Source organism: Gouania willdenowi, chromosome 3, assembly GCF_900634775.1.
Source record: "Gouania willdenowi chromosome 3, fGouWil2.1, whole genome shotgun sequence".
NCBI classification, from domain to species: Eukaryota; Metazoa; Chordata; class Actinopteri; order Blenniiformes; family Gobiesocidae; genus Gouania; species Gouania willdenowi.
The window spans coordinates 20,328,298-20,353,928 of record NC_041046.1 but is presented as its reverse complement, the minus strand read 5'-3'; the positions used below and the strand labels follow the sequence as shown (position 1 = coordinate 20,353,928).

Sequence of the window (25,631 nt, the reverse complement as noted above, 5' to 3'; positions counted from 1 at the left end):
TTCCAAACCAGCTGTAGCCTGTCAAAGCGAGTTATGCTCAGACCCCCTTTTAGCTGAGTAAGGGCAACAATTTCCATTTCACTCTTTGAATTGGTTGTTTTGCATATTTCAGCTTTTCAAACACAAAACCCCTTCAAATTTGTATTTTTCTTGAGAAGCCTTTGTTGATTAGGCTGAAGTACAGAGTTGACGCATCATCCCAGTCGTATCAACCTTTGTGTAAAAATTGTTGGTTTTTTCCATTAAATTTTAACTTAAAAATGGCTTATATAACTGCCCTGATATGAATGCGTTGCATTTAATCTTTTATAAGGTATACTGAATCAAATGTTCGCCATCAAAAATCCTTAAGTATTATTGACTAATGTTATATTATACATCTCCATTTACAATTTGTCTTTATTTCAACAGCAAAACTATTTTGATATATATTTTTAAATATAATTTAGCCATTATTTCAAATACTTTTTATACATCTTAAGTTAAATCATTATTTTTCAGTCCTCTTTTCCCTGTTATTAAAGACATCAGCTCCATCTTGTCATGATTTAGTTGAAGTTTTCACTCATCCAGCAGTTTACCTGTTCTGCAGTCACACCTTTATGGGAAATCAGTCATCTGGGTTCAGTGATGGATAAAGTTGTGTCACCTGCATAGCTCTGATAATCAATCCTCCATCAATCCAGAATTTCTCCTAAAGGAAGTATATAAAGGCTGATCAAGTCTAACTAAATACCCAGGTTTTTGCTGACTTGCCACTTTTTAAAAGGCCTTGGTTATGGGCGGGGCTCCTGGAGCAGTTGAAACATACCCAGTTGATACCATAAAATCTCCAAAGAACAATCTATTCTATGCCAACAACCTACTCAATACTCTATTCACAATTCTCTCATTTCAACCACAGTTTGCAGAGTCCACGTGCTAGTTTTTAAATAAGAGGGACGGGGCCAACAGTGCTTGTTTGTGACCCAAGAGGGTCCTGTCATGACCTAGCTTAAAAGGTCACATCAACAAGAAAGGGAGACAAGATCATGGCAAACATTTCAAGGAATCTTTATTGTTTAGTTAAGCAAAATCAAACATTCAAGTTAACTAAATCAAATAAACTAAATTCACTTCAATTCCATCAAATTAAACCAAATTAGACATTAACATCATGGAGTGTGTATATCAGTAGAGTCAGTAGTGTAAAATGTGCATGAGTGACGATAATGTGAGTGTTGTAAGGTGTAAACAAAGCTAAAACCTAATCTAACCAAACACATCTAAGTCAAACCAAGGTGTGGTGTGTTCCTGTGTGGAGGCCAGAGGAGAGAGTGAGTGAAGGAGTCTGGGAGCTTAAGTAATCTCAGCACACTGGGCCCAGGTGTGTGACATTAAGTAATCAACAGGCTGCTACACTGGGCAAGCTACATATGATCGGACCACCACCACCACCAATATGTAGAATCAATTCACACCCAATGTGGGTAAAGTGCCTTGCCCAAAGACACGACTATGACTTGGATGGAGCTGGATTCGAACCCAGTTATTCTGGTTATTAGACAGTCATTTTTTGTGATTGTTGCATGCTGAAAAGCCTGATTTCGTGGGCCATTTTTCCAAAAGTTGAGGGTAAAAAGTTGCAATTTTTTTTCAGCCCTAAAACATACTTTACTCACAATTAAGTAAATGTTTCCTACCAATTATAAATACATATTGACCAGACATGTTCGAGAAAAAATACGCTTTATTGTTGTAAAGCAAACGCCAACACAATTTAGCAAAACGTGCAAACACTTTTTTATACACTGAACATACCCTGAATGCAAAAGGTGCAACAGTTTTTAATCAAAATGATCATCAGAAGTGCAAGTCAGTACGCAATAATGAACTTAAGGTATCTTAAAGTGCATAACATGAACCTGTCATGAAGACGTGTCTTTAGGCATAACAAAAAAAACAAAAACAAAAAAAAATACAAAGCATAAACAAACATACTGTATGTAATGATGTTGTGTGCTTCCTGTTTGTTCTCCCACATGGGGTTGTGCACTGGCTTGCATTCTCTTGACGTGCTTTAAAGAAGCAAAATGCTTGGCCATAGACAACCTCCACTTGTGCTCGATGATAACATTTCATTTTGAACAAAAAATTTACCTCCACTCTTGTGAAGCAAAATTGGGTCCTGTTTTGCACGGTCCTTAGCCGATATTTTTGTTGGCAAATAAGAGGTATTTCGTTCGCACATGACTCCATTGAATGCTTTCTCCCGGCACTGGTTACAAACGGGATGTGACATTGGCATTTTCTTCTTCGTAGGTTCCTTGTAAGCAGCGCAAAGCATTGACATAAGATTCGTAGACGCTCTAGTGGGCGACAGCAGTCGATGCGGCGTCTACATATATATGTATATTGCGCAAAGCCTATAGTACATCCTCCGCTACTACAAGCCACTACAAGTGCTAAAATGTCAAAAATAACGATAAGCGGCGACAGATTTACATGTTTTTTTGCAGCGAATTTGCGGGCTTTTGGAAAAATTGCTGCACTGATTTTGCAGAGTTTGCTTGATTTTGCGTTTATAGTTGCGATCGCAACATCGCGAAATCCTGGAGGGACTGATTAGACGACCACACGACCACTCTACCACTGCACATGCAATTTGTTCTCTGCATTTAACCAATCCCTGAGGAGCAGTGAGCTGCCATGGCATCATTTATTAAGATTTCCTGTGCAAATGACAAAAGGAACAAAAGAAAGACTACCTGTTTTACAGACATTAATTAATTTGTTGGTACCCTTCCATTAAAGAAAGAAAAACACAATGGTGACTGACCACTCGTGTTTTTTTTTTTTTTAATTATTCTATTGAACTGCAATACAAAAGCAATGTCTAATTAATTTCATTAGACAGTGTTCAACACATTATTATTCATCGCCTTTTGTCAGTTTTAAGAACCAATATTTGTTGTGCAGGCTTAGTAGATCAACTGTAGCATGTGCCTGACAAGTTGGTACCCAATTTACGATTTTAGTGTTTGCTGGTTTGTCAGCCCCTATGTGTTCTTGTCTGTGTTCCATTGTCTTCCCATTAGGTTTAGGTGGTTTTAGCTCATCTTCTAATTGAGAGGTTAGGGTTTCTATGCGAAGACTAAACAAGCCTGTGACAAAGTGTCTTAGACAAGACACTGAATCGTAAGTGTCTCACAATAGTAGATTAACACCAGGATGGTATTGTAAATGCCTTTTGGACTACTTCAGTATTAATGTAAGTGCACAAAAAAGCGAGTCCATCAACCATTCAGTCGTATATGTTGAATTCCGTTGGTTTATTGGTGCGTGCTTTTGGTTATTGATTACTTTTGTACTTTTATACTTTGTTATTTAAGTTTTTACATTAAATTGTCTTACTTTAAACCAATTGGGTCCTCTAAACACCTCACCCTCCTACATTCATCTGATAAAAACAAATCCACCTTTTTACATTTATTTTTACGCCAACTTTAGCTGCTGTGGACCAGCAGGTAAGTTGTGTTTTGTGTGATTGCTTTGCTGCAAGAATTTTCTGTTCCTGGGGATTTGATATTCATAAACCAGGCTGGATGCTCCTGCCCACGTCAATCTGGAAGGCACACTTCCTATCCTGCCTGGCCTTAATGAAGCAGGATTGATAGCACGCCAGCGGAAACACAGCTCACTCATCAGCGACCAGCCGGGGGAGGAACGCCCTCCAATAAATAGTGCAGTAAACACACAATTAGGGGCCCACATATCACTGCTCAGCTATTACATTCTACCAATTAAGCATCAGGGGCAACCTCCTCATTTGGTGAGCTTTATGCCTGTAATCAGTAATTTAGTCATGATGCGCTGAGTCTCTGCTGCAGGCTCAATAATCAATGAGAGAGTGAAAGCTGGTGGTGGTAATGGTGAAGTATTGTCTTCTAATTCAAGTGCAGTTTTATACAAATGCAAGTGTCAAAGCAAAATGTGGTTTTAGTTTGTCCTCTGGCTTTTTAGAACAAAGAGAAGCCCTGTAAGCTTAACACAATGTATGACAACTCAAGCTACTTTTGAAACAAACTCATAGGTTTGATTGAAGTATTAGTTGTCATACATACATCTGCTCTGACTTTCACTTTAAAACTATTTTGGGCTCCAATTCTTTTTTTTCTGTCTTGCTGAAGGACTCAGGGATGAGAGCCAAGTCAAAAGTGAAGCAGGGTCAGAGAGACTCAGATTAGTCTAAGCCATCCATTATAGCACAGAGATATGTGGGTATTTACAGGAGACAGTTCTCTTCAAAGAGCATTGACATGTCAGGTATTTGATTAAAATCTGTGCTCAGGGATATTTGAACCTTTATGTTTGACTGCCATCTAGTGTAAAAACGAAGTAGTAAACAATCTAGCTGCTGACTCAAAGAGCTATTCTTCCTGGGCTGCTATTTTATGGAATATATTTGTGCATGTGAGTCACTTATTGCATGCAATTCATTTATAAAGAAACCATTTTCTTAAAAGAAACAACCACATGAAAAGAAAAAATAACTCCAATAGTGTTTTTACTGTTTATTATATAAACCACTGCTGCTGAATCTTTCCTTTAAATAAACCAGATCAGGCTTGATGATTTAGCAGTACTAACAGGATATTTTAGTGTAATAATCACAATAGTTACAATACTGTCTAATGGGGCCAGCTTTGTCTTGTGAGCATGTGAAATACTAGGCAATACCTGTATTCGCAAGACGAATACGTATTTGGCAATTGAAAACTGCCAAAAATGACAACCTGTACCTGGATTTGTTGACAAGTTTGTTTTTTTACTAATGAAATTGAAAGTAATAATGCAACTTTGTTCACTTTTCTGAGGAGTTCTTGACCTTAATGTGACATTGAAAGGAAATGTTGTTCAATAATACCAGTGGTCAAGTTATAGGGAGAAAACTTTTATATGTAGGACAATTTGGGACACGCTGGGACAATGTAGGACACTTTGGGACAATTTGAGACAATTTTTGACACTCTGGAATTATGCCGTGACAATTTTTTTTTTTTTTTTTGTGCCGCGGCATTGTCTACAGTGGCCAAGTTATAGCAAAAAAAGGATTTTTTTTTTGTTTTGAAGTGCGTGGAGGTCTCACTTTGTTCACTTTTCTGAGGAGTTCCTGACCTTAAATATGACTTTGAGCGAAGATCAAGGTCACACATTGAAAGGAAATGTTGTTCAATGGTACCAGTAGCCAAGTTATAGGTAAAGTTTTTTGTTTTTTGTTTTTTTTTGTGACGTAATTAAATTTGACCCCTACCAATCTCTTTTACTGGTAGGTTGTACAGCTTCGGTCCATTGAAATAAAATACTCCACTTGAGATGAGCTTTTCAGAAATGTAAGCATGAAACTTGTTCGATAAATATTAGTGGAGATATGGAAAACAATTAACTCATCTAGACTTTAACTCTAACTTTATATTAGCTTTAGCAATAATAAAGGTAAGAAAAATTTTCACAATTACTTCAAACAACAATTATTTGTGTTTGCTATGAAACACCCCTCCAACTTTATTACATGTGGGACCTTCCAACCATGCAGCACACCACTATATAAACCAAAGGCAGGCTTCTATTCTGTTTGCCACTTCCGGATTTTAGAAATGAAGGACAAGAAACAACATGGAACAATGGGTGACAAATAAGTACTTTTTTACACTACAAATAATAAATACATTTTTTTCTGGGTTAAAAATCATATGCCTGTGTGTGTTTCTGACAAGCTAAACAGTTTTCTAACCAGTTAAAAAGGCATGGGGTAGCACCATGACATTAGGCTTTAGAAAAACCCTAAATACTAGGGAAAATGACTAAGACAATTAAATGAGGGGTAGACTGAAATAAAGTACAGAAATAGACAAAAATCTGAATAGCACAAAAATGCGTGTGTGTGTGCGTGCGTGTGTGCGTGCGTGTGTGTGTGTCAGTAGTTCTTCTGGGACTGTTAGGGCCTATGTTACAAAGCAAGATTACCTCTTATCGAAGTAGCTTCCAGGATTTAATCAGTGTGTGCTGGACTACAAAGCTGGCTAACGTTTTACGGAGTTAAATCACCATGGTAACTTAGGCTGAACAACTAGCCTGGTCGGGACCTGCTCCATGATCTGCCTCTGCACTTCGGCTAATTCCTTGGACTTTACCTCTTCCTCCAACATGGCACTCTGTAGCTCAGATAGCCCTTCTGTGACGGACCTCTTGGTGGGTAAGTCAACACCGACTTGAGATCTTGGTCTGCTATGCTGAGAAGATACTAAGGATCAGTATGACTCTGCTCTCACAAGGAGTGGCAGTGAAAGCAGATCAGGGATCTGGATGTTTTGAGCTGGTACTGTGATTCTCTGTGTGTACCCAACTTCAAAGTCTGGAAAGGATGCCCTCTAACGGAGATTAATCCAGGATATAATTATCTAGGCTTGTAGCATATGTCCTTAATGCTGTACTTAAATGCACCTGTTGGGAGACATAATGGAGAAAACACATGGCCTTATAAACATATCATACATGTTTGTAAGTGAGAACATGCAAACTCTTAAAGGTATTGTAGAGGATGTTATTTTGCTTCCAATTCCGGGTGGATCATCTCGACTACTGGTCCTCCTAATTGTCAATCATTCTGATGTAAGGCTGTCATACGTGCTTGTCCCCAGCGAGTTTTTGCTTGCTGCGCATGCGCACTAAAGGCGTTCACACCGAACGTGATTGGAGTGACTGAAGTGACTAGATTACATTCAATCAAAATGTATGCGACCTCAAGTTATCGCCCCTCAAGCGACGTAACTTGCTTGATTTGAGCACCTTGTCAACGCAGCCTAGTCACTCAAAGTTGAAAAATTTTAACTTTTAAGCGCCTTCAAGCAACAACTCCCCCGGCTGTCACTTTCTGTAGAGCCGACCTAGCAGCCCCTCCCTCCCGCTACAGTGGGACGGCTGCAGCGGAGGTCTGCAGACAGCACCTCTTGAATTTACCGGAGCAAAATTAAAGCGGTTAACTTCTTGAATAAGCCTACATTCTGTATGAACTCATCCTTTAGGAACTCCGTAGTTGACCATTTAAACCGTAAAAGCACAGCTGTCTATGATAAGGCCGGAGAAGAAGTGATCAACCCTCTGTCTCCCATGACCAAAAAGCGCCACTATGTTCAAGCGACTCATCACGGGCGATTGAAGTGACTGCAGTCGCTACAGTCACGTTCGGTGTGAACGCACCTTTACAAGTGTTTATGTGTCTCCTGAGCTACGGTTTCAGCCATTTATTGAAACTTGCCGTTTTCACCGGGTAAGTAATTTTGTATGAGTGATGCCGACACAAACTTGTTAACAGAGCTGTGAACAAGGAAAACTGGGCTCGTGCACACTCTCTCTCACTCGTGTAATAGGCGTTCCCTCTTGGGAGCAGGTAGTGTTGCGCATGTGCATATTTTCAAAAAGTGGAGAGGGCATTTATTTTCTAAACTTTGGGAAAATCGTCCTCTCTACCTTTTATTTAACAGTCCACGGCTAAATGCTAACATATGCTATTGTGTTATTGATAACTAAATCTTACAAGTAATAAAGATGAAGTGTATGTAATAAAGTGAAACGTTTAACACTGCAGTACCGTCAGAGATCAGCAGGGAGAGGGACTGCCTAGAGATTGATCCTGCAGTAGAGCAATCTACTGTCATTACAGCTCAGATTATGTGCAAGAAAAAAAAGAAGGCAACGCAAAGAATAACCAAGACACCTGAAAAATAGTGCAATGAAGGAGTAAAAAGACTTTTTAAAGACATGATTTCCACTACTGTTGTTTCCCTCTGTACATCAGGTGGACATGCTCGCATAATATTAATAATATGCATAATATTAGACGATGAAATAAGTTGGAATCTCATATAAAACATGTGTAGCACAAACTGTCACGCATCATCCCCCTATAAAAGCAAATAAGTTCTGTATGTGTGTGTGTTTGTGGAATAAATATCTCCCTGACGCAGTGTCTGTTCAACCTGAAACTTTATAAACAGCTTGCACATAGCCCGAGTGTGTGCATGCGTCGTTTTGGACTTATTTGGTCATTTCAAAACGTTTATTTTCATGTTTGACCCTTCGCTGTTTAGAACAGATGGACGGGACCCAGAAGTTATCTCGGGCAATGGCTGTTTTGAAAGCAAACAGCGAAAAATGCAAATTTCTCCACAGATACGGCATTCTAAACGCTGATATTTTCACCACGAGCTCTGTTTAAGTTTCAAATAGTTCCAGCGGGTCTGTTTTTGTTTCTCTACACGTGCATTTCAACAACCTGTGACGGAGGGTGTGCATGTGCACGACTGATGAGCGTGCGTGTGAGAGAGAACCACGGAGGAGATGGAGAGAGTTCCACATGGCAACCAGGACGACAGGTAAAGTCTCACGCACACGCGAACGCGCACACACACACATCTCAAAACACTCCCTCACCACACATAAGGTATTTATAATAAAAATATACTAAATGAGTAAAATAAAACAAAAAACTAAACAATATTTATACACAAAGTTCACAAAACGACAACAGAAATGCACAAAAAAAAACACACAAAATGACTCCAAAAAACATATATTACAAAAAAATACACCAAACGACAACTGAAATATAGAAAAAATACTCAAAATACACAAAACTAAATATTTATACAAAAAGTACACAAAAAGACAACAGAAGTGCACAAAACTACACCAAAAAGATACAAAAATACACTTAATGGCTCCTAAAAACCCACATTACAGAAAAAAAATTTAAAAAAAAATAGTAAAAAAAACAAAACAAAACAACAAACACATTTATAATGCGCATGTCCCATAGAATTAAACCAGGGAAATCACACACACTATTTTACTTTGCACCCACAAATAAAGCCCTTTATAACACTAGTATGTACATCTCTTTGTACATCCAACCTTCAAACACATACTCATTTGACCATAATTGAAAGCTCCCACTATATGAATACATACTTCCAACGGACACTGTTCTCGTTTTAATAATAAGAAAATGTCCTGTAGCTCATGCTCTACTGTTCACTGGTGTCACCATATTTAAATTTCTGTGTAGAAGTGTGGGAAAATACCTGTAAACGTTCAACTTCCGCTGCCTGTAATCTGACGTCACGTTGCTTCTCCGTGCTTCCTCGCGCCCCTCCCCTTGCGTGCTGCTGCTCGGTCATGTGACACATCTGTCAGGGGACAGCATGGCGGACATGCATGTGGAGACTGAGCACAGATCGCACCGACCGTCCAGCTAACCCTGCCGCGAGGAAACACCGAGGCCGGCGGAGGCCCGAACATCCACCATGATGGAGGAGGGGATCAAACTCGAGTTTCCGTCTCTGCCCGCCACCAAGGAGGAGCTGCTGGTGAGGGTCTAATGGGCCAGTTCCACCCGAGCTACCCACCGCTGCTAAACCTCAAAACACACACACACACACACACACATACACATACAGGCAAACACGGAGCTTTAACGGTGTTGTTTAAACGTGTGAACACTACCAGTAGTGTCTTTGTACACGTATTTGTACCGATCAGAGCAAACAGTGACTGAATAACTCAAAGTGAGCCACGTTAGCCTGGCTACGTATGTTACACACAACAAACCTCTGTCCACGGTGTGGAGCTGCACACATCATGGACTCATTTCACCTCCTAACCTGCTTTCCACCTTTCCCTCTGCAGGAGTGGGCCTACCCTATGAGGAGAGAAATGCAGGTATGTGTATCAGCCCTACATAGAACCAGGACACATATACATGTAAAACATGTAGTAGGGCTGCACAATTGATCACATTTTTATCGTGATCATGATTTTGGTTGCCGTGATTAAATAAACCTGATCGTCGCCTTTGGTACATTTTAAATTATTGGGTTATTTTTTTATTATTATTGTTTTAATCACAATTATTATTTAAAGCTTCATTTTGCACTATAAACTGTACACGTATTGTTTAAAAGTAGTGTAATAAAAACTCTTTTGTTTTTTACCAAATATGATGAATAACTGTGATTATAATCGTGATCACAATATTGATCAAAATATTTGTGATTATCAGTTTGGTCATAATCGTGCAACCCCAACATGTTGCCTTTACATCACGTGTGTCAAACTCAAGGCTCGGGGGCCAAATCTGGCCCTTCAGAGTAGAGGTGGGAACCTCACGATAATAATTATCTCACAATATGACGATACTGCGACTATCGATATTTTGGTCAGAAATCAATCTACGATAATCTATGACATAGCAAGAAAAAAAAAAGATTAATTGAAAAAATACAATTTTTATTTTTTATCTCTGAAAGACAATAAATTGAAAAAGTGTCCTATGAACAGTGACACTATTTTAATACAACATTTCTGTAAATAAGTGTCAACATACCAATGTAAACAAATAAGTATCTCCAATAGTGCTTTCTGTAAACACAAAATAGGGTCTTTCTTACCAGTGACACCATTATAGTGCAGTATTCCAGTAAACAATATATTGGTTCCTTCAACAAACAGTGACAAAGGTTCTGTGAAGACGTACCTGCACATTTTAGTGACAAAGCAGAAAAGGTTTTGAGGAAAAAAAGAAGAAAAAAAAATCAATACTCAGCGCGAGCATATTGATAATCGATCGTGTGAAAAAATATCGTGATATATCGCCGTATCGAGATATCGTGACACTCCTACTTCAGAGCATCAGATCTGGCCCGCAGGAGAAAGTGAAAATGAATCATTGTGTAAGTTAGCAAATAATTCAGTTGTAAATTGTCAAGTTTTCCAAAATCCTGCAATTGTTCTCCAATTATTCCACAAAATCTCCTCAAATTAAATACAAGTTTGTTAAAAAATAAATAAATGAATAAATAAAAAATCAAAGGACATTTAACTCATTGCTTAGATATTGTTGACGTGATGTATAATTTATAACTAGAAGTGCAAAATAGGGCACATTAATGTTAAATCAAATGTGAAAAATTAAAAAAGCGATCTGGCAAAATTTGGTGAAATTTAATTTTGTGACGCACCCTAACCCACAGTTATCATACATACAGTATATCCCATAGTCCTGTATCCTTTCAGAGAAACCTATACTGTGTTACATTGTGTCTTTACTTGTCATTGATGATCATGTGACTAGTACTGATGCTGAGGTTTATTGGAGAGTCCAAGTTAGTCATAACTATCAACGAGGATTGATATTTTATTTCGAACATGAACGCAAACAGCAGTGTATCTACCACAATGGGAAAAAAATCATGATGATAATTCAAAAAAATAATAAATGTAACAAAGCAACAATATCCTGCATGTGAAGCCTCTATATGTTCGAAAAGGAGTAGGAGGAAGTATAAACATGTGATCCTACCCCTTGTAATATCTACTACTATACATATATAATCTTCTTATAATATACACATATTTACACTATATACAGTGGGGCAAAAAAGTATTTAGTCAGACACCAATTGTGCAAGTTCTCCCACTTAAAAATATGAGGCCTGTAATTTTCATCATAGGTATATACCTCAACTGTATATATATATATGACATATAATTTCTTAATATATATCTATTTAATTATGCAATTCATGTGATCCACTATACATTAATCTGTTCACACATACACAAGTACATACATGCCTATTTACATTTTTTTCCCTTTAACACTGATGCTTTGAGAAGATTTTATGCCTGTTATTAAGATACATTTCAACACACAAACTGTTGGTCAACCTGGTACCGCTCACTGAGATGTCCGCGCATGCAGTGACTGAAAGTTCATTTGTTTAATAAAAAGTTATAAGTCATAGCTTTTTCAATAAATAGTTTGTGAATATTTTTATCTTGTTGTGTTTTAAATGCTATTTTACTTGATTGAAAAGCTATAATTTCTGCTAATGTCAGTCATTTAGATTTCTAGAGTAGTGGTTCAGTGTGATCCACATATCCTGTTATGAACATAAAGTGTTGCTCGTTTTTAAAACTGATGGTTGTAATCTTGTTTTGACACCTAGGACTATAAAATAAATTCATTAAATCAAAAGTGTTAAAACTTAACACTGATGTTTGTGTTTGGATGAACTCACGAGTAGCTCTTTAATGTGCTAGGGGTCACTGACTGACTGTTCTTGGGCAAGGCAGTATGATAAGAATGGAGGCGTTGTGTTGACATGTTTCTCTCTCTGTCCAGGAGATAGTACCAGGACTGTTTTTAGGTCCCTACTCTGCTGCTTTGAAAAGCAAGGTACAGCTGCTCTTTGGACACTTTAACAATAATAATTACTTCAACCTTGTGTGCAGCGTTCATTCCACTTTGGTTCTTTGTCGTTTTCCAGCTGCCAATTTTGGAAGGACATGGAATTACACATATTGTGTGTGTCCGCCAAGACATCGAAGCCAACTTTATTAAACCTAACTTCCCTCACACATTAAGGTGAGTGAACTCCTCTCTCTCTTAATATGATATGATGCATTGTGTCTTTGTGTTTAGTATAGGGGTGTCCCGATCCGATATTGATGTCGGTCCGATATCAACCAGATAACAAACACTGGATTTTATTAAACTGCATCTAAAATCTCCAATATAAATTATATTTATTCAATTGTAGAACACTAGATATTATGTTGAAGGGTAAAATTGTATGTAAACAAATGGTTAATAATAAATGGGTCAGTTTTTCTCATCCCTACTGTTGCTGACTATTGTTCTGTTTGAGTAACATCAGTTGATCAAGCCTTTTCTAACATTCCACACTGCAAAATAAGTAATAAAAGTATGAATGATTTGTGCTGATAACGTATTGAATCGATATCGGCCAATACGCAAGGCTGCAATATCGGTATCGTGTCGGGAGTGAAAAAGTTGTATCGGGACATCTCTAGTTTAGTGTAACTCACTGTTACTTCATGGTGTGCCTTTGTACAGATACCTAGTGTTAGACATCGCTGACAATCCAGTGGAAAATATAATCCGCTTTTTCCCGTCGGTGAGTCACCACTCACCCCCTTTGTTTTGAACTAACACTTTTTCGGTAACACTTGACATGAAGTTTTATACATAAGGCTGACATTGCGTTGTCATTAGCATGAATAAGGTGTGATGAAGGCTGTCATTAAGTGTCGTTCGCCAAATTATGACACCTTTGGAGCTATGTTGTCATTATTTGGGTTTGGTAGAGGGATCTAGTGGGGTTAGGGTAACAAACGACACTTATTAACAGCCTTCATGACACCTTATTCATGCCAATGTCAGCGTTTATGTATAAAACTTAGTGTTACCAACTTTTCTAACTACCTCTGGTGAAGTATATCTTTCTTTCCTCCAAACAGACTAAAGAGTTTATAGATGGCTGCTTTGCGACAGAAGGTAAGAAAGCCATCTCGTCAAGGATCTCGTTGGTCGGACTCTCATTGTTCAGTGCCTAATGAACTCCTATCTGTGTCTATAGGAAAGGTACTGGTTCACGGTAATGCAGGGATCTCCAGAAGGTGAGCTGATTAACTTTAGAAAGTGGAGTTCAAGATATCAGGTTATGATAAACTCCAATGCTGCCTCCACTGGCAATGTCTTAGGTTTGTCTGCCATTAAAAGTAAACCTTAGAAACACACTGTAATGGTACATATTGGACCATTATTGTCTTTAAAAACAGCATTCTCTGTGATGTGGATCAAAGTATCATCTGAGTTTAACCATATTATAAAATCTCTGCTAAACTAACCCTACAGGTTAAACCAATGGATCCTCCCAATGATCACTGTTCTACCTGCTTTCTTTCAGCGCGGCCTTAGTAATCGCATACCTGATGGAAACATTTGGTATGAAATACAGGTGAATTTTTACCTTCCATTGCTGCTCTGGTTTTTTGGTTTTTGCCTCAGACTATTCTAACTTGTAACTTGTTTGTAAGAGCTCTTTCATGTTCTCTCCCTAGGGAAGCATTCAGTCATGTCCAAGAAAGGAGGTTTTGCATCAACCCCAATGTAGGCTTTGTTCATCAGCTGCAGGTAAGGCTTCCAACTCATTCATGCGAGTGTGTACAGTCCAGCATCTTAATGTGGTTAGATTTCCCTGTAATTTATACTCATGAGTTTGTCATATCCTGTGTAGGTTATTTAAAGGTGCAGTCTGCAATGTTGGAAAGCTAGCATGAACTTCTCTAAGCTCCACCCCATTGGGTCTCGTTTCCTAAGTTATGCTCCCACAAGCTTGAACGTGCATCTGATATGAAAATAACAAATCCCCCCAAAACAAAATAAATACTGAGCTGTCGAACAGAAAGTCATCAACCTCTACATCACTTTTCAGGCCTTTCAGATCCGCATTTGTGTTCCATGTTTCTGGGGATGGTGTCACGTGACGTGTGCATGCAGGAGGAGGGAGGGATAGAGGGGAGAATAAGCAAGGCCAGACATGAAGGCATCCGATTGGTTCTTTCCATTCAGACCGAATAGCAAGGATTGAACAGAGGTTTTAAAGACACTAGGTCTGATTCATTTCCTAACTTTTTAAAATGTACAATATATTGACTAGGGGTGGGACCATACATTGAGTTCATGAAACAATAAGACTGCAACCGTGGTAGAGTGGGGCAACCAGAAACCAAAGGGTTGGGGGTTTGAATCCTGTTCTATCAAAGTCATTGTTTCCTTGGGCAAGGCACTTTACCCATGTTGCCTCAAATGAATGGGTATGAAGTGTGCATGAATGTTGGTGGTGGTCAGAGGGGCTGTAGGTACGAAATGACAGCCACGCTTCTGTCAGTATGCAACTGTGGCTATATTGTAGCTTACTACCACCGGTATGACTAATGTGAGTGACTGCTGTGAATGAATAATTTCTGTACATGCTTTGAGTCTCCTTGGAGAAAAAGCTCTATATAAATCTAAGCCATTATTATTAGATACAATATTTTAGGGGTGGGGAAAAAAACAAACATCTTGTAACATTTTAATATTGCGATATCTTTTTTTGCACAATATATTGTCCCACCTGTAGTATTGACGACTCTCAGAATGGAAGAACTATTTACACCAGAATTGTTGATTGCAGACTGCACCTTTAAAGCCTTGGTGTATTATGTTACTCCTAAATCTAAGTAATTAGCTATTACATTTTTATTTGTAATTTCCACTCTCAGGAATATGAAGCAATCTACTTGGCCAAACTGACCATTAAAATGATGTCACCAATGCAGATGGGAAGGTCGTTTTCTCTCCAAGCTGGTAGGCCCATATGAACGGTCTCTTCACCTCTCTAAACAACACTCGACCGTCACTAAAGCCATATTAACTATGACTTATTTGAGAAGTTATCAAACTGCATAGGCCTCGTAGTGTTGATATCCGGTGTTTGTTCAGCTTTTCTTTCACTTCTTCGTTAGGAAGCCTCAAACGCAGCCTGGAGGAAGACGAGGATTTTGGAGCGATGCAGGTCACAGCAGCACAAAATGGATGAGCTCTGCTGACATTAGCCATGTGGCATGGTGCACTCACGTTTTTGTTACATTTTTAATGGGATTAAAAATGTAAATATAACTTTTTGTATGGGCAGGGATGGGGAAGCGCATGTCTGAGACATGAGCTACTGATGAGGGAGGGACTGGACTAATTTGATAACTCTTGTTTTTCTTAAGCTTTATGCACTGATTTGAGATTTTTTGCAGTTTTTTAGTATTTAAAAAAAAAAAAAGCATTTTGCATTTGCAGCGGGACAGTATTGCAATGATGCACTTACAATACTTGAATTCGTGTAGACGTGCAGAATTGATGGGATGTCGGCAAAAGGGAAAGTAGTCTAGATCGCCTGCTGTTGCCTTTATTTTGGAAGTAATAGAAAATGGACTAATATCAGGCTTATTGTGGTATAGAAAAAATTCAAATGAACATACACCTAATAATAAAGATGTAAAATCTTATCCACCTGTCTCTCTTTGTTACTTTAGTTAGGTTTTTACTACTTTATATTTAGTTTTAAGTATGGTTGTTTCATATTGGCTTTTTTTTTCTGATATTTTCCATATATACAAAGATGCCCCTCCCCATCATCCTAATTTTAGATCACATATCTCCATGGTAAAGACAGGTTAAAGCTACTCTTACAGTGATGCCCCACGTGATGTTTTCCACTAAAACAATGTATAAAATAATATTCATTATGGAAAGTGCTTTTTTTTTTACTGTCCTAAAAATATCAGTTTTATCATCTGTGGAAAATCGGAGACTCAACGGATACCACATTATTTTGCCAATATCATCCATCAAGATTTAAAGGCCTTTTAAGCAGCAAATTAGCATTTTTATCTTAATTAAAAGCTGAGAAGGTTAACAGTGTTAGAGCCATAAAACAGAGGTTAGCTCTTTGGTCCCCTTTAAGGAATTAATGCAAAATGCATTATTCAAGTTTGGCTCTCATTGCAGAAGACCCATTTCTTTCCTCTGATCTTTAGTTTGATAACATCACTGTAGTTCAGACTAATTACAAATATAATTTGTATGTGGAAATACAGATGGCACAATATGAACACATTTTAGGTTTTACTGAGGACATTACGGGTGTAAACCCTTTGTTCTACTGTAGCGTTGGTGCATGTCATGGTTACAGTGGAATAATAAAACCCCACTTTTTTATTTTTGGAAGAACTATTTTTTCCTCTATTTGGTTCAGTTTGAGAAGCTGTAGGATGCGTTACAAAATCACAGAGGTACGTAATAGATCAGAGCCCTGGGCTAGGGTTAGCATAGTTAAAGCAACATCCACAATTTTAAGGCAAATACAAACATTTTTTCATACCCATCCACTCATGAATTACGTACACAACTCCTAAGAATTAGATCAAAATACCATTTTTATTTAACCATTGACATTTGGAAATAAGTTACATAAATACACCCCCCCATTGTCCAATATGACAGCATGATTATAAAACATAACTACAAAACGTTAAAGAGTCGTGTTACAAAAAACCTAAACTCCTTTCCCCTTACAAAATGTCTTCATTTAAGCCAAAACAAATACCGCTACATAACATTAAAAGCTTAATAGAAATAGAAATTCCTTTGCTGCCTCGCAAAATAAGTATTTTGTTCATCGGAAATCTTACACATACATGTATTTATAAACAGTTCTTCATGTTTCGTACAATTTACCTCGCGACAAAAATGAAAACCCGCTGACAGAAGGAGCACTTAGTACTGTGCTTATAAAAGCTAACACAAATTAAAACAAAACTCCTAAAAAAAGAAATTATTAATCACATTAAAAGAAACAAAATCTCTTTAGTCTCTTTGGCAATAGATAAATGCAACATAAATCTATTATAAATCTTACGTTGATTCTTCCGACATGTTTCATAGTGACCGTATGAGGCTGTTTTAGGTCATTGATAACAAATGTAAATACATTTTAGTGTTAGAGCACTGTGAGTGAAGCATTAACAAGTACAGATAATTTTTTTGTCAGTATAACATTTTCGAATTGGAGGAATGGGGGAATAATGGCAGAAGTCCCCCCTGGTGAGGTAGCCATGGTTACCACAGAGGTGGGGAAAGCATTCATTAGCGTTTACTGGAGCATCTGAAAGCACAAGTGTTCAGGGAGGATTCCACTTTGACATTAATGCACACGCCTCTCCTAGGGTACGGTTTTCAAGTGCTGATGTTGGCGAGTATAAAACAATGTAAAGTCTAATACAACCTGAGCTCTAAAGCTCACATTGATCTCAGTTGTAGAATCGACACTGCATGTACTGCTCGTCTGAAGCCGTGTAGCCAAACTTCTCATAGAAAGCCACATTTTTGGGAGCACACTCCAGGGTGACCTTATAGCAGTTCAACTTTTTGCTGAGAAGGGTGAGAGTTGTCAACATCCTGGAGGAAAAAAGTTGAGACACTATTCAGAAAAGGAGCCACAATTAATGGCAGTGGGTTCAAATCAGGGTTCGGATCAATTACAATTCTGAGTTACAAATACATTTTCAATTACCCGTGTTGATTTACAATAACAGTGACCAGCATTTTTTCAGCATTATTTATTTTTTATCCTTAGAAAGTAAATTACAATTAAGTTCTGAGCCTGAAATAAGTAACCTAATAATCTCTAATGACAACGGCTCCTAAATCAGCTGCAAAATACACTAACAACAATCATCATCTCATTATTCCCCATCTATTGGTTAACTTGTTTGGCTTCCTAATCAATGAAAATATAGGTTTTAATATTTTCGGTGTGTGCGTCTGAGACTTGTGTCGGCATACCCCTAGATTTATTATTATTATTTTTTTTTAAATGGTCAAATGTAGGAGAGCTTGATATGAAACACATTTTAATAATTGTACATATGTGTAGAACTGTACATAGAACTGTAACAATGTTCCCAAGTTAAATTATAATTTACTTTTATTGAATTTTCATGACAATTACAAAGTACTGTAAATTAAACTCAATTACAACAGATTTTTTTTTTTACAATTACAAATATGATTACGCTTAATTGTAATAATTATCAATTACAATTTACCCCAACCCTGGTACAAATAGTCAAATGGTTGGAGAAAGCTATTCTGATAGGCCATGTGACTTACAGTTTCCCCAGCTGCTTCCCTCTGCACACGTCACTGACCACGACCTCCTCCACCCGGCCTCTCTGAGAACAACACGTCACAGAAAAAATACTCATTAAAGACTACACAAATATTTAAGAAGATCTAAAATCAACAACTGATGTATGACAATAAACTGGTTAAAAAAACAAAATAAATATCATGCATCTTTGGACCATTAAAGCAGTGTTTCTCAAATGGGGGTACATGTACCCCTAGGAATACGCAATGGCACTACAGGGGGTACTTTAGAGGGAGAGAGAGTAGAAGATTTGAAGACTAAATTGTAAAAAATGTAGGGTTTTATAATGTTTATTTGTAGTTAAAAATGATAATCATAACGATGATGTAAATCAGGGACGTCAACCTCATTTTAGTTCAGGGTCCAAATACAGAGCAGCTTGATCTCAAGTGGGACAAAGATTTTATGCAAGAAAATTAGTTTACATTCAACATTATTGTGCCCTAGTTTGCACTTCTATGTATACATAAAATACTAAATATGTAAGAATGACAATATCCAAGCAATTAGTGACATATCAGTCCCAACAGGATCTAAACATTTCCTAGATTTTGTGACCAATTTTTATTTCATTAAGGGAAATATGTTTTAATTTGAGGAAAATTGGAAACAGTTTTCAACAGTTTAACATAAAAAATGACTGCAATCATGTGATATAAGCACCGCGAAAACTATGAGCCCCTGCAAATATTGTTGAATTTCATTTACACAATGACTCAGGTTTTTTGTGTAATTTTTACTTTCTCCTGCAGGCCAAATCGGATGGTCCAAAGGGCTGGATTTGGCCCCCGGGCCATGAGTTTGAGAACATAAAATTTCAAGGGTCAGTCTCAGTCACACTAGGCTTGAGAAGATCAGAAATTATAAAGGCTATAGAAATATTTATATTCAGGAGGCACAAAATACTGTTTCATTCCACTTATTTACAAAGTTTAATTCTTTAAAATGTGTGTTTTCGCTCATTCATTCCATTATGCGCTATAGTTGTTTTTTCATATTATTCTGAGCAAAATGTTGCATTTGGACAAAGGTGGTACTTGGACACTATCAGGACTGAAACTAAAACATGCTGTTAAACACAGACTGTTACTGTCAGTACCTTGGCACAGCAGTGGATGAATTTGTGCTCAGTGATTAGTGTCGCCGTGGCAACAATCTGTCCCAGATTTGCGTCGTCCACTACTAAAACATAGTAGTCTCCAGTCTTCTTCATGTGCTCAAATTTCTCTGTGAGTCATTACACAACACAATGCATCAGGCTTTTCCTTATCTTAAGCTATTCGATTTGATATGGTTTAAAAACATGATCAATGTTTGAAAGCTTAAAGCTGCTGGAGAGAAAAACTTTTAAGACAGTGCAGGCATCATAGATCAATAAATCAAACATCCTATGCGAAAAAAAAAATATGTGAAATGCTTAAAAATGTGTTCTCATCGCCACTGTAAAAACACGACATTTTCTGAAAGGTTTTTCACGTATTGTATTATGGGATGTGGAGGCAAAAAGGACAGTGGTTGCCTTGACACCATTGTTGTTCTAGTGATATCATCTCACTCTGCGAGACATTCGTTTTCAGCAGGATTCAGATCTTTCCATGTAAGCCCCAAAATAAACATCCACCATTTTTTTCAGTCCTTGCAGTCAGTGAAAACACCACAAATGTGTTGGGAAGTAACTTTGGGAGAGTTTTGGGGGGCAAACGCAAGAAATCACAGTAAAAATGAAGGAGAAACACTTCTATGCACTCGTCTACAGAACTCCACAAGCCACAATGCAATCCGCAAACCTTTTCCGACAGAGTGTAAATAGTAGCTGGATTTCTATTACAGATTTTTACAAAACAAAAGTGATGTTTCTAAATGTCCATCGAAGGTTGGGCAGGAGCCTCGTAATTCCTGTGAAATCTCATCCCGCGATACTTTGTTGCAGGAAGATGAACGCTCAGACCCTCCTCATAACACACTGTATTCCTTTGTTCTTTGCCGTCTAATGTGGCAGTAATAATTTTTAAGTATAACACTAAGAAATGTCCCAGTCTTCTATCTACACATACCGCGTCATGTGACCAGGTAAATCACGTCCTGTGACGTGTATTTGCGGAAAAAGTGTTTCCATAGCGCTTTTGCGACACATTTCAATATCGAAACATCTGAAATTCCTCCTCATGAAAGTGTGAACATTTTGTAGCGATATTAGAGTGTTTTTTCAAAATTCAGGTGTGTCCATTACCAGTTTTTATAGCACTTTTTAGATTTTGCACATTTCCAAGGGTAATAGAAACACAGCTAGTGGAGCTTTTACATCTTTTTTCAAGCAAATGTTATTTGATTTATCCATCCATGTGGCCTACAGTATGGATTTATCTTTAATGTCTTGAGATAATCCAAACCTTACTCTAATCATGCAATAGTTGTATTCGCTTTGACTTACTTGCAAACTGTTCTGCTGTGACATCTCCTGTATGAGTGAGCTCAGATAAAACTTTTAAGAACCCTGAGAAGCAAAGAGAAGATTAGAAAACAATCCCAATTCTCTGCATTTGTCACTCGTCCAGATGCTAGTAGATAGGAAACTCAGTGGAACAGACATTAAGTTGAAGATCTATGTCATTCTGCCCTTGTTGAGGTCTTTCCAAGAGGATTAAATTGTTTTCCTGAGAGGTATTAATTTCTCCAAACAGTTGGTTACGTTGAGTTTTTCCAAACATTGATATAAAATCCATGTATTCTGACCTCTGTTGAAATCTGCTGTGCACAGGGGCCTGAGCACCAGACCTTCTCCTGGGTTACACGGAGAGATGGAAGGAGAGAAAGAAATGGTGTTGCTACTCCAGTCGAGGTCCTGAAGCAGACACGGATCAAAGAGTGGCGTCTCATCCAACAGCATTCTGAAATCTGTGATAAAGAAAAGCCACAAGAGTTAGGCTAACTGCACCCACAGAGGCAAATGAAAAGTGCAACCAATGGTGGCGTAATAAAGCAAAAAGAATTGGCAGGATAACATGTTTGTTCAGTTAGAGCACTTTGACCTGACGAATATAGTTTCACTTATACAGAGGGCAGATCTAGCTCCACTTCTATGGTTTAGGATCGGCCGTTCAATTGCAAATTCTGCTCTTGCAGATTTGAAAGGAATTTGCAGCAGTCTAGCAGATCAAAACATTACTATTGTTTAAAGTGGCGCGAAGTCTCAAGAATTAGAAATTCAACCAAAAAACCCTATTGACATTAAAACAACCATTGACAGCTTAAAGTAAATATCCACCTGGAGTATAATATAAACACATTATGGTACAGTCCCCATTTAACAGCAGATGAAAACTATGAGTAGTTTTTGATAGGGGTGTAGGGGGAGGAGCATGGACAAGGAGTGATAAGAATTAGAATATTAATCAATAATATTACAGTAATTTGCCAAGAGGTGCCATCTGAAATCGAGTTAAAGTGTTTCAGATCACTTAATTAGTTATTAATACCTTGTCATCCTGGGTTGTGAATTCTCGTCAAGACTATCTACTCTCCATACAACAAACCTTATGATTGTGATATTTTCATAAACCACAGAAAACTTCTCAAAGTATAAACATTTATTAATCAAAACAAGTTAAAACCTACGAACACAATAAAGCTAAAAGAGCGCTACGCTCACTAAAATAAGGATAAATGTATTAACACAAGCTTAGTAGAGAAAGAAGGAAGGAAACAAAAGTAGCATGATTTGTGTGTGTGTGCGCGTGTGCGTGAGAGAGCTATGAGAAGATCAGTGTGGATCCATGTGGCTGCGATTACTTTAGGCCCGATTAGAATTAGAGATCCAGAGTACCTCGGTTCTGATGGGTCGGTGGTCCGTCTCTTGTGGCAGACGGGTTGTTGAAGAAAAGTCTGAGGAGCAAAGCTTGGTTCTGGCTTGTGGTAGGACCGATGACCCTGTGGGTTGTTCAGCGCGTTTCACAGCTTGTTTAGTCAGCAGGTTTTCACTGGTTCTGACTGGTGTTCTTCACCACGGGTCGAGAACTGACCTTGCGTGGATTTCTTCGGCGCAGTGCGCTTTGCTCTATTGGTCTTCAGACTCAGTTCAGATCATGCAGACCTTTGTTCTTGTGTTGCTTCAAGGTTTCAGCTCTTGCAGTTGGAACAGGAGGTTTTTCTTCTCTGGACGCGCAAGCTTGTTTAAAAGCTCTAATGAAAGAAAACTCTTGGAGGTTACAAAGAAAATAAAAGTTGACGAACGAGAAAAACATACACTGCAGTGGGGCCGGAGCGACCAGCACCACCGAAATCCAATGATTTGAATTTTGTGCTTCGGTTTTATCGTGGTCGAAGCGATTCTATTGGTCCAGGTGTTTTTGGGAGCCAATTAGATTGCTTTGGATGTTTTGTGGGTTGTGGCTATCATGTATGTGTGATAAGGGATGAATGAATGAGAAACCTTTTGGAACAAGAAATATGAATATAACTCAGAAACCAGTTAGATTATAACTTTCAAAACGAGACGAAAGCAGAGATATTTCCCCAGTAATTCTGGCACCAAACATGATATACTTTATGCAAAGTTAAGAGATATTCTTTAGGAACACTTTAACTGTAAAAACAATTATATGATCTTATTCTAAGAAAGTCCTTGATTTCCTGTGAATAAATAGAGTGGCAGTATAGAAAAATACATTTCAAATACATTGGAAAAAAGTTTGTCAGGGTTTCGGGATCAAACGTGTTTGGACCTTCAGTAAACAACATTGCATATGCCTCAGCTCCCTGTAATTTCCTCAGCCCAAACATGTTTGAGCATGAAACCCCTTTCCACCCTTTTTTTCCCCAACTTTGAGGGGCTGGCACGTCCACCATATAGGATGTATAGCAGATGTTTGTATATTCTGAGAGAGCAGACAGAGCTGTATTACTATACCAAATCTCAGTTTCCTATGTGACGTAGTTCCTGAGATATCGGAAGCTGAAAATGGAAGAAAAATAAAGACGAGCAAAAATTTACACAAAACCCAACCCCTCACTAAAATGGCCATATCTGAAAAAGTATTAATAAAATAAAATAAAAAGCTAAAAAAAAAAAAAAAAAAACAGTGTGTCTATTGAAAAATCATAGAACAATTGGTAAAAAATATCATTTTTTTTTAAGACCAAAGTGCGTGGGATATTTGTGCAAGACATGTAATGACCCAAGTGTCTCCGCGATGGATGCAAGGTGCCACCCTGCAAACAAAACACACACACTTGGATACTAGGGGTGTCCCAAATCCCTATCCAACTTTTTTTTTCCAATTCCGATACAATACTGATATCTCAGCCTTGAGCATTAGTCAAAACTGATATCATCTGATATATCTGCACATTTGACATATGTATATGTGGATTTGTTGGGTTTTTCTTAAGAATTGTATACTTTGATAAGTGCTTCGAGATCCCCATTGTGGTCATTTACGCTATATAAACAAAACTGAATTGAATATTGGAAGTTGAAAATGGAAGACAAATAAGGACACAAACCTCCCCACTTAATTGGTCATATCTCAAAAAGGTTTTCATATGATCAAACAAAAAAATGTAGTTTTCCTATTGAATTAATAAGGAACAATTGGAAAATGAATCAGAATGTATTTAGACCAAAGAGTGTGGGATGACCTGGAAATATATTGAAATGACATAGAATCACCCACTCAGCAATTAAGACTTTTATTCAGGTGGATTTAGTTTGTTGACCACAGTCTGAACTATTTATTAAAAAGAACCACAGCAACTTTTGAACTAATGAAACCACACCCAAAGAATTATTACACACCTCTTGGGTTCTATTGTTGAACTATTGTTCGGTTCACGATGAGTATTGTTCCAGGATGTGTAACAGGACAGAGCAGAGCCAATCAAATACCGGTGTGTTCACACAGTTTAGTCAGTGACAGATTACTCAGCTCACATCAACTGTAATAGTCTGTTTCCTTCACTAAAGATCCACCATTTACATTTACCGACAACCACCCCCAGCTCAGCTAACGTCACTGCTTCACCGCTCACCAATGTCCCTCTACTGAGCAACAATAAACGTACTCACCGCCAAAAACCCGGTGGAAGTGGACGGTCTTGCCTGGTTCGTTGAACGGACACTTCACTAGTTTAGAATCGACTCAAGCAGCATGTCTAGGAGGTGTGTGTCACACTTCCGCCTTAATGACGTGGCAGGGCGGGGTGAAGAGGCGTCACCGACACGACCTTTTCACACTCTCGCACTGGTTCAGTACTTCCGCATTAGGTCAAAGGTCAAAAGGGATAAAGTCGCCATGGCTGACGGTGTAGGAAGCGATACCCAGACCGAGTCTGACAGAGATTTGGATTATTTTACCCGTTCGAGCGTTGATTCCTTAAAATATTTTTTGCGTAAGCGTAGTATCGATCTCCGAGGCAGAAAGACCGAGTTAGCTGCTAAAGCTAATGCTGCACACGAGCGGAAAATTCAGTTTTCCCTGACTTTTCAAACAGCTGATGGCGTTACTCCAGTTCACTTATCAGCCTGTCCATCTTATGCACTTCAAATCTGTAAATGGAACTAAAAACAATTGCTTAATAAAAAATAATCATGGACCTGGTTAGTGAATGGTTTACCTCGTAAATGTATCTTTTCAAAGTGAGAACTCACACTGTCCTTTTCACACTCGGAAATCTCGCTTGTCCCATCAATAATAATAATAATAATACATTTTATTTATATGCGCTTTTCTAAAACGCAAACAATTTTACAGTTGTTAAAGTAAATACAGAAAATACATAATCTAAAGATGAAAGCTTGGGAGATAAATGAAAGCAGAGGAGATCTGTCGCTTTGATACTGATTCTCACATCGGTTTCATTTCCGGGTTGAGTCCTAATCCGCCCGCTGGAGACCCAGGTAGTCGGTGTTTTCATTCACCAGGGACAACCTGCGTGGAAGCGAGAGGACTGCCTCGCTTCCTGCTGTTGAGCTGCTGCCAT

General features: G+C 38.1%; 2 protein-coding genes across 2 annotated transcripts; one reads left to right on the top strand and one right to left on the bottom strand.

Annotated features, from left to right (window-relative positions):
• The first annotated feature begins 9,266 nt into the window (after positions 1 to 9,266).
• On the top strand, positions 9,267 to 15,903 carry styx (serine/threonine/tyrosine interacting protein). Its single transcript, XM_028443144.1, has 11 exons — positions 9,267 to 9,407; positions 9,727 to 9,759; positions 12,224 to 12,277; positions 12,369 to 12,466; positions 12,959 to 13,019; positions 13,363 to 13,399; positions 13,482 to 13,521; positions 13,812 to 13,862; positions 13,966 to 14,038; positions 15,172 to 15,256; positions 15,415 to 15,903. Exons 1-11 carry the CDS (start codon positions 9,345 to 9,347, stop codon positions 15,486 to 15,488), a joined length of 669 nt encoding a protein of 222 aa, XP_028298945.1. The 5' UTR covers positions 9,267 to 9,344; the 3' UTR covers positions 15,489 to 15,903.
• A 957-nt stretch (positions 15,904 to 16,860) lies between these two features.
• On the bottom strand, positions 16,861 to 24,841 carry gnpnat1 (glucosamine-phosphate N-acetyltransferase 1). The gene is made up of 6 exons (XM_028443112.1): positions 24,718 to 24,841; positions 21,387 to 21,548; positions 21,085 to 21,147; positions 19,753 to 19,880; positions 18,614 to 18,675; positions 16,861 to 17,899 (listed from the first exon to the last, which is right to left on the bottom strand). The coding sequence occupies exons 2-6, from the start codon at positions 21,538 to 21,540 to the stop codon at positions 17,752 to 17,754; spliced, it is 555 nt and encodes a 184-aa protein (XP_028298913.1). The 5' UTR covers positions 21,541 to 21,548; positions 24,718 to 24,841; the 3' UTR covers positions 16,861 to 17,751.
• Positions 24,842 to 25,631: the final 790 nt, after the last annotated feature.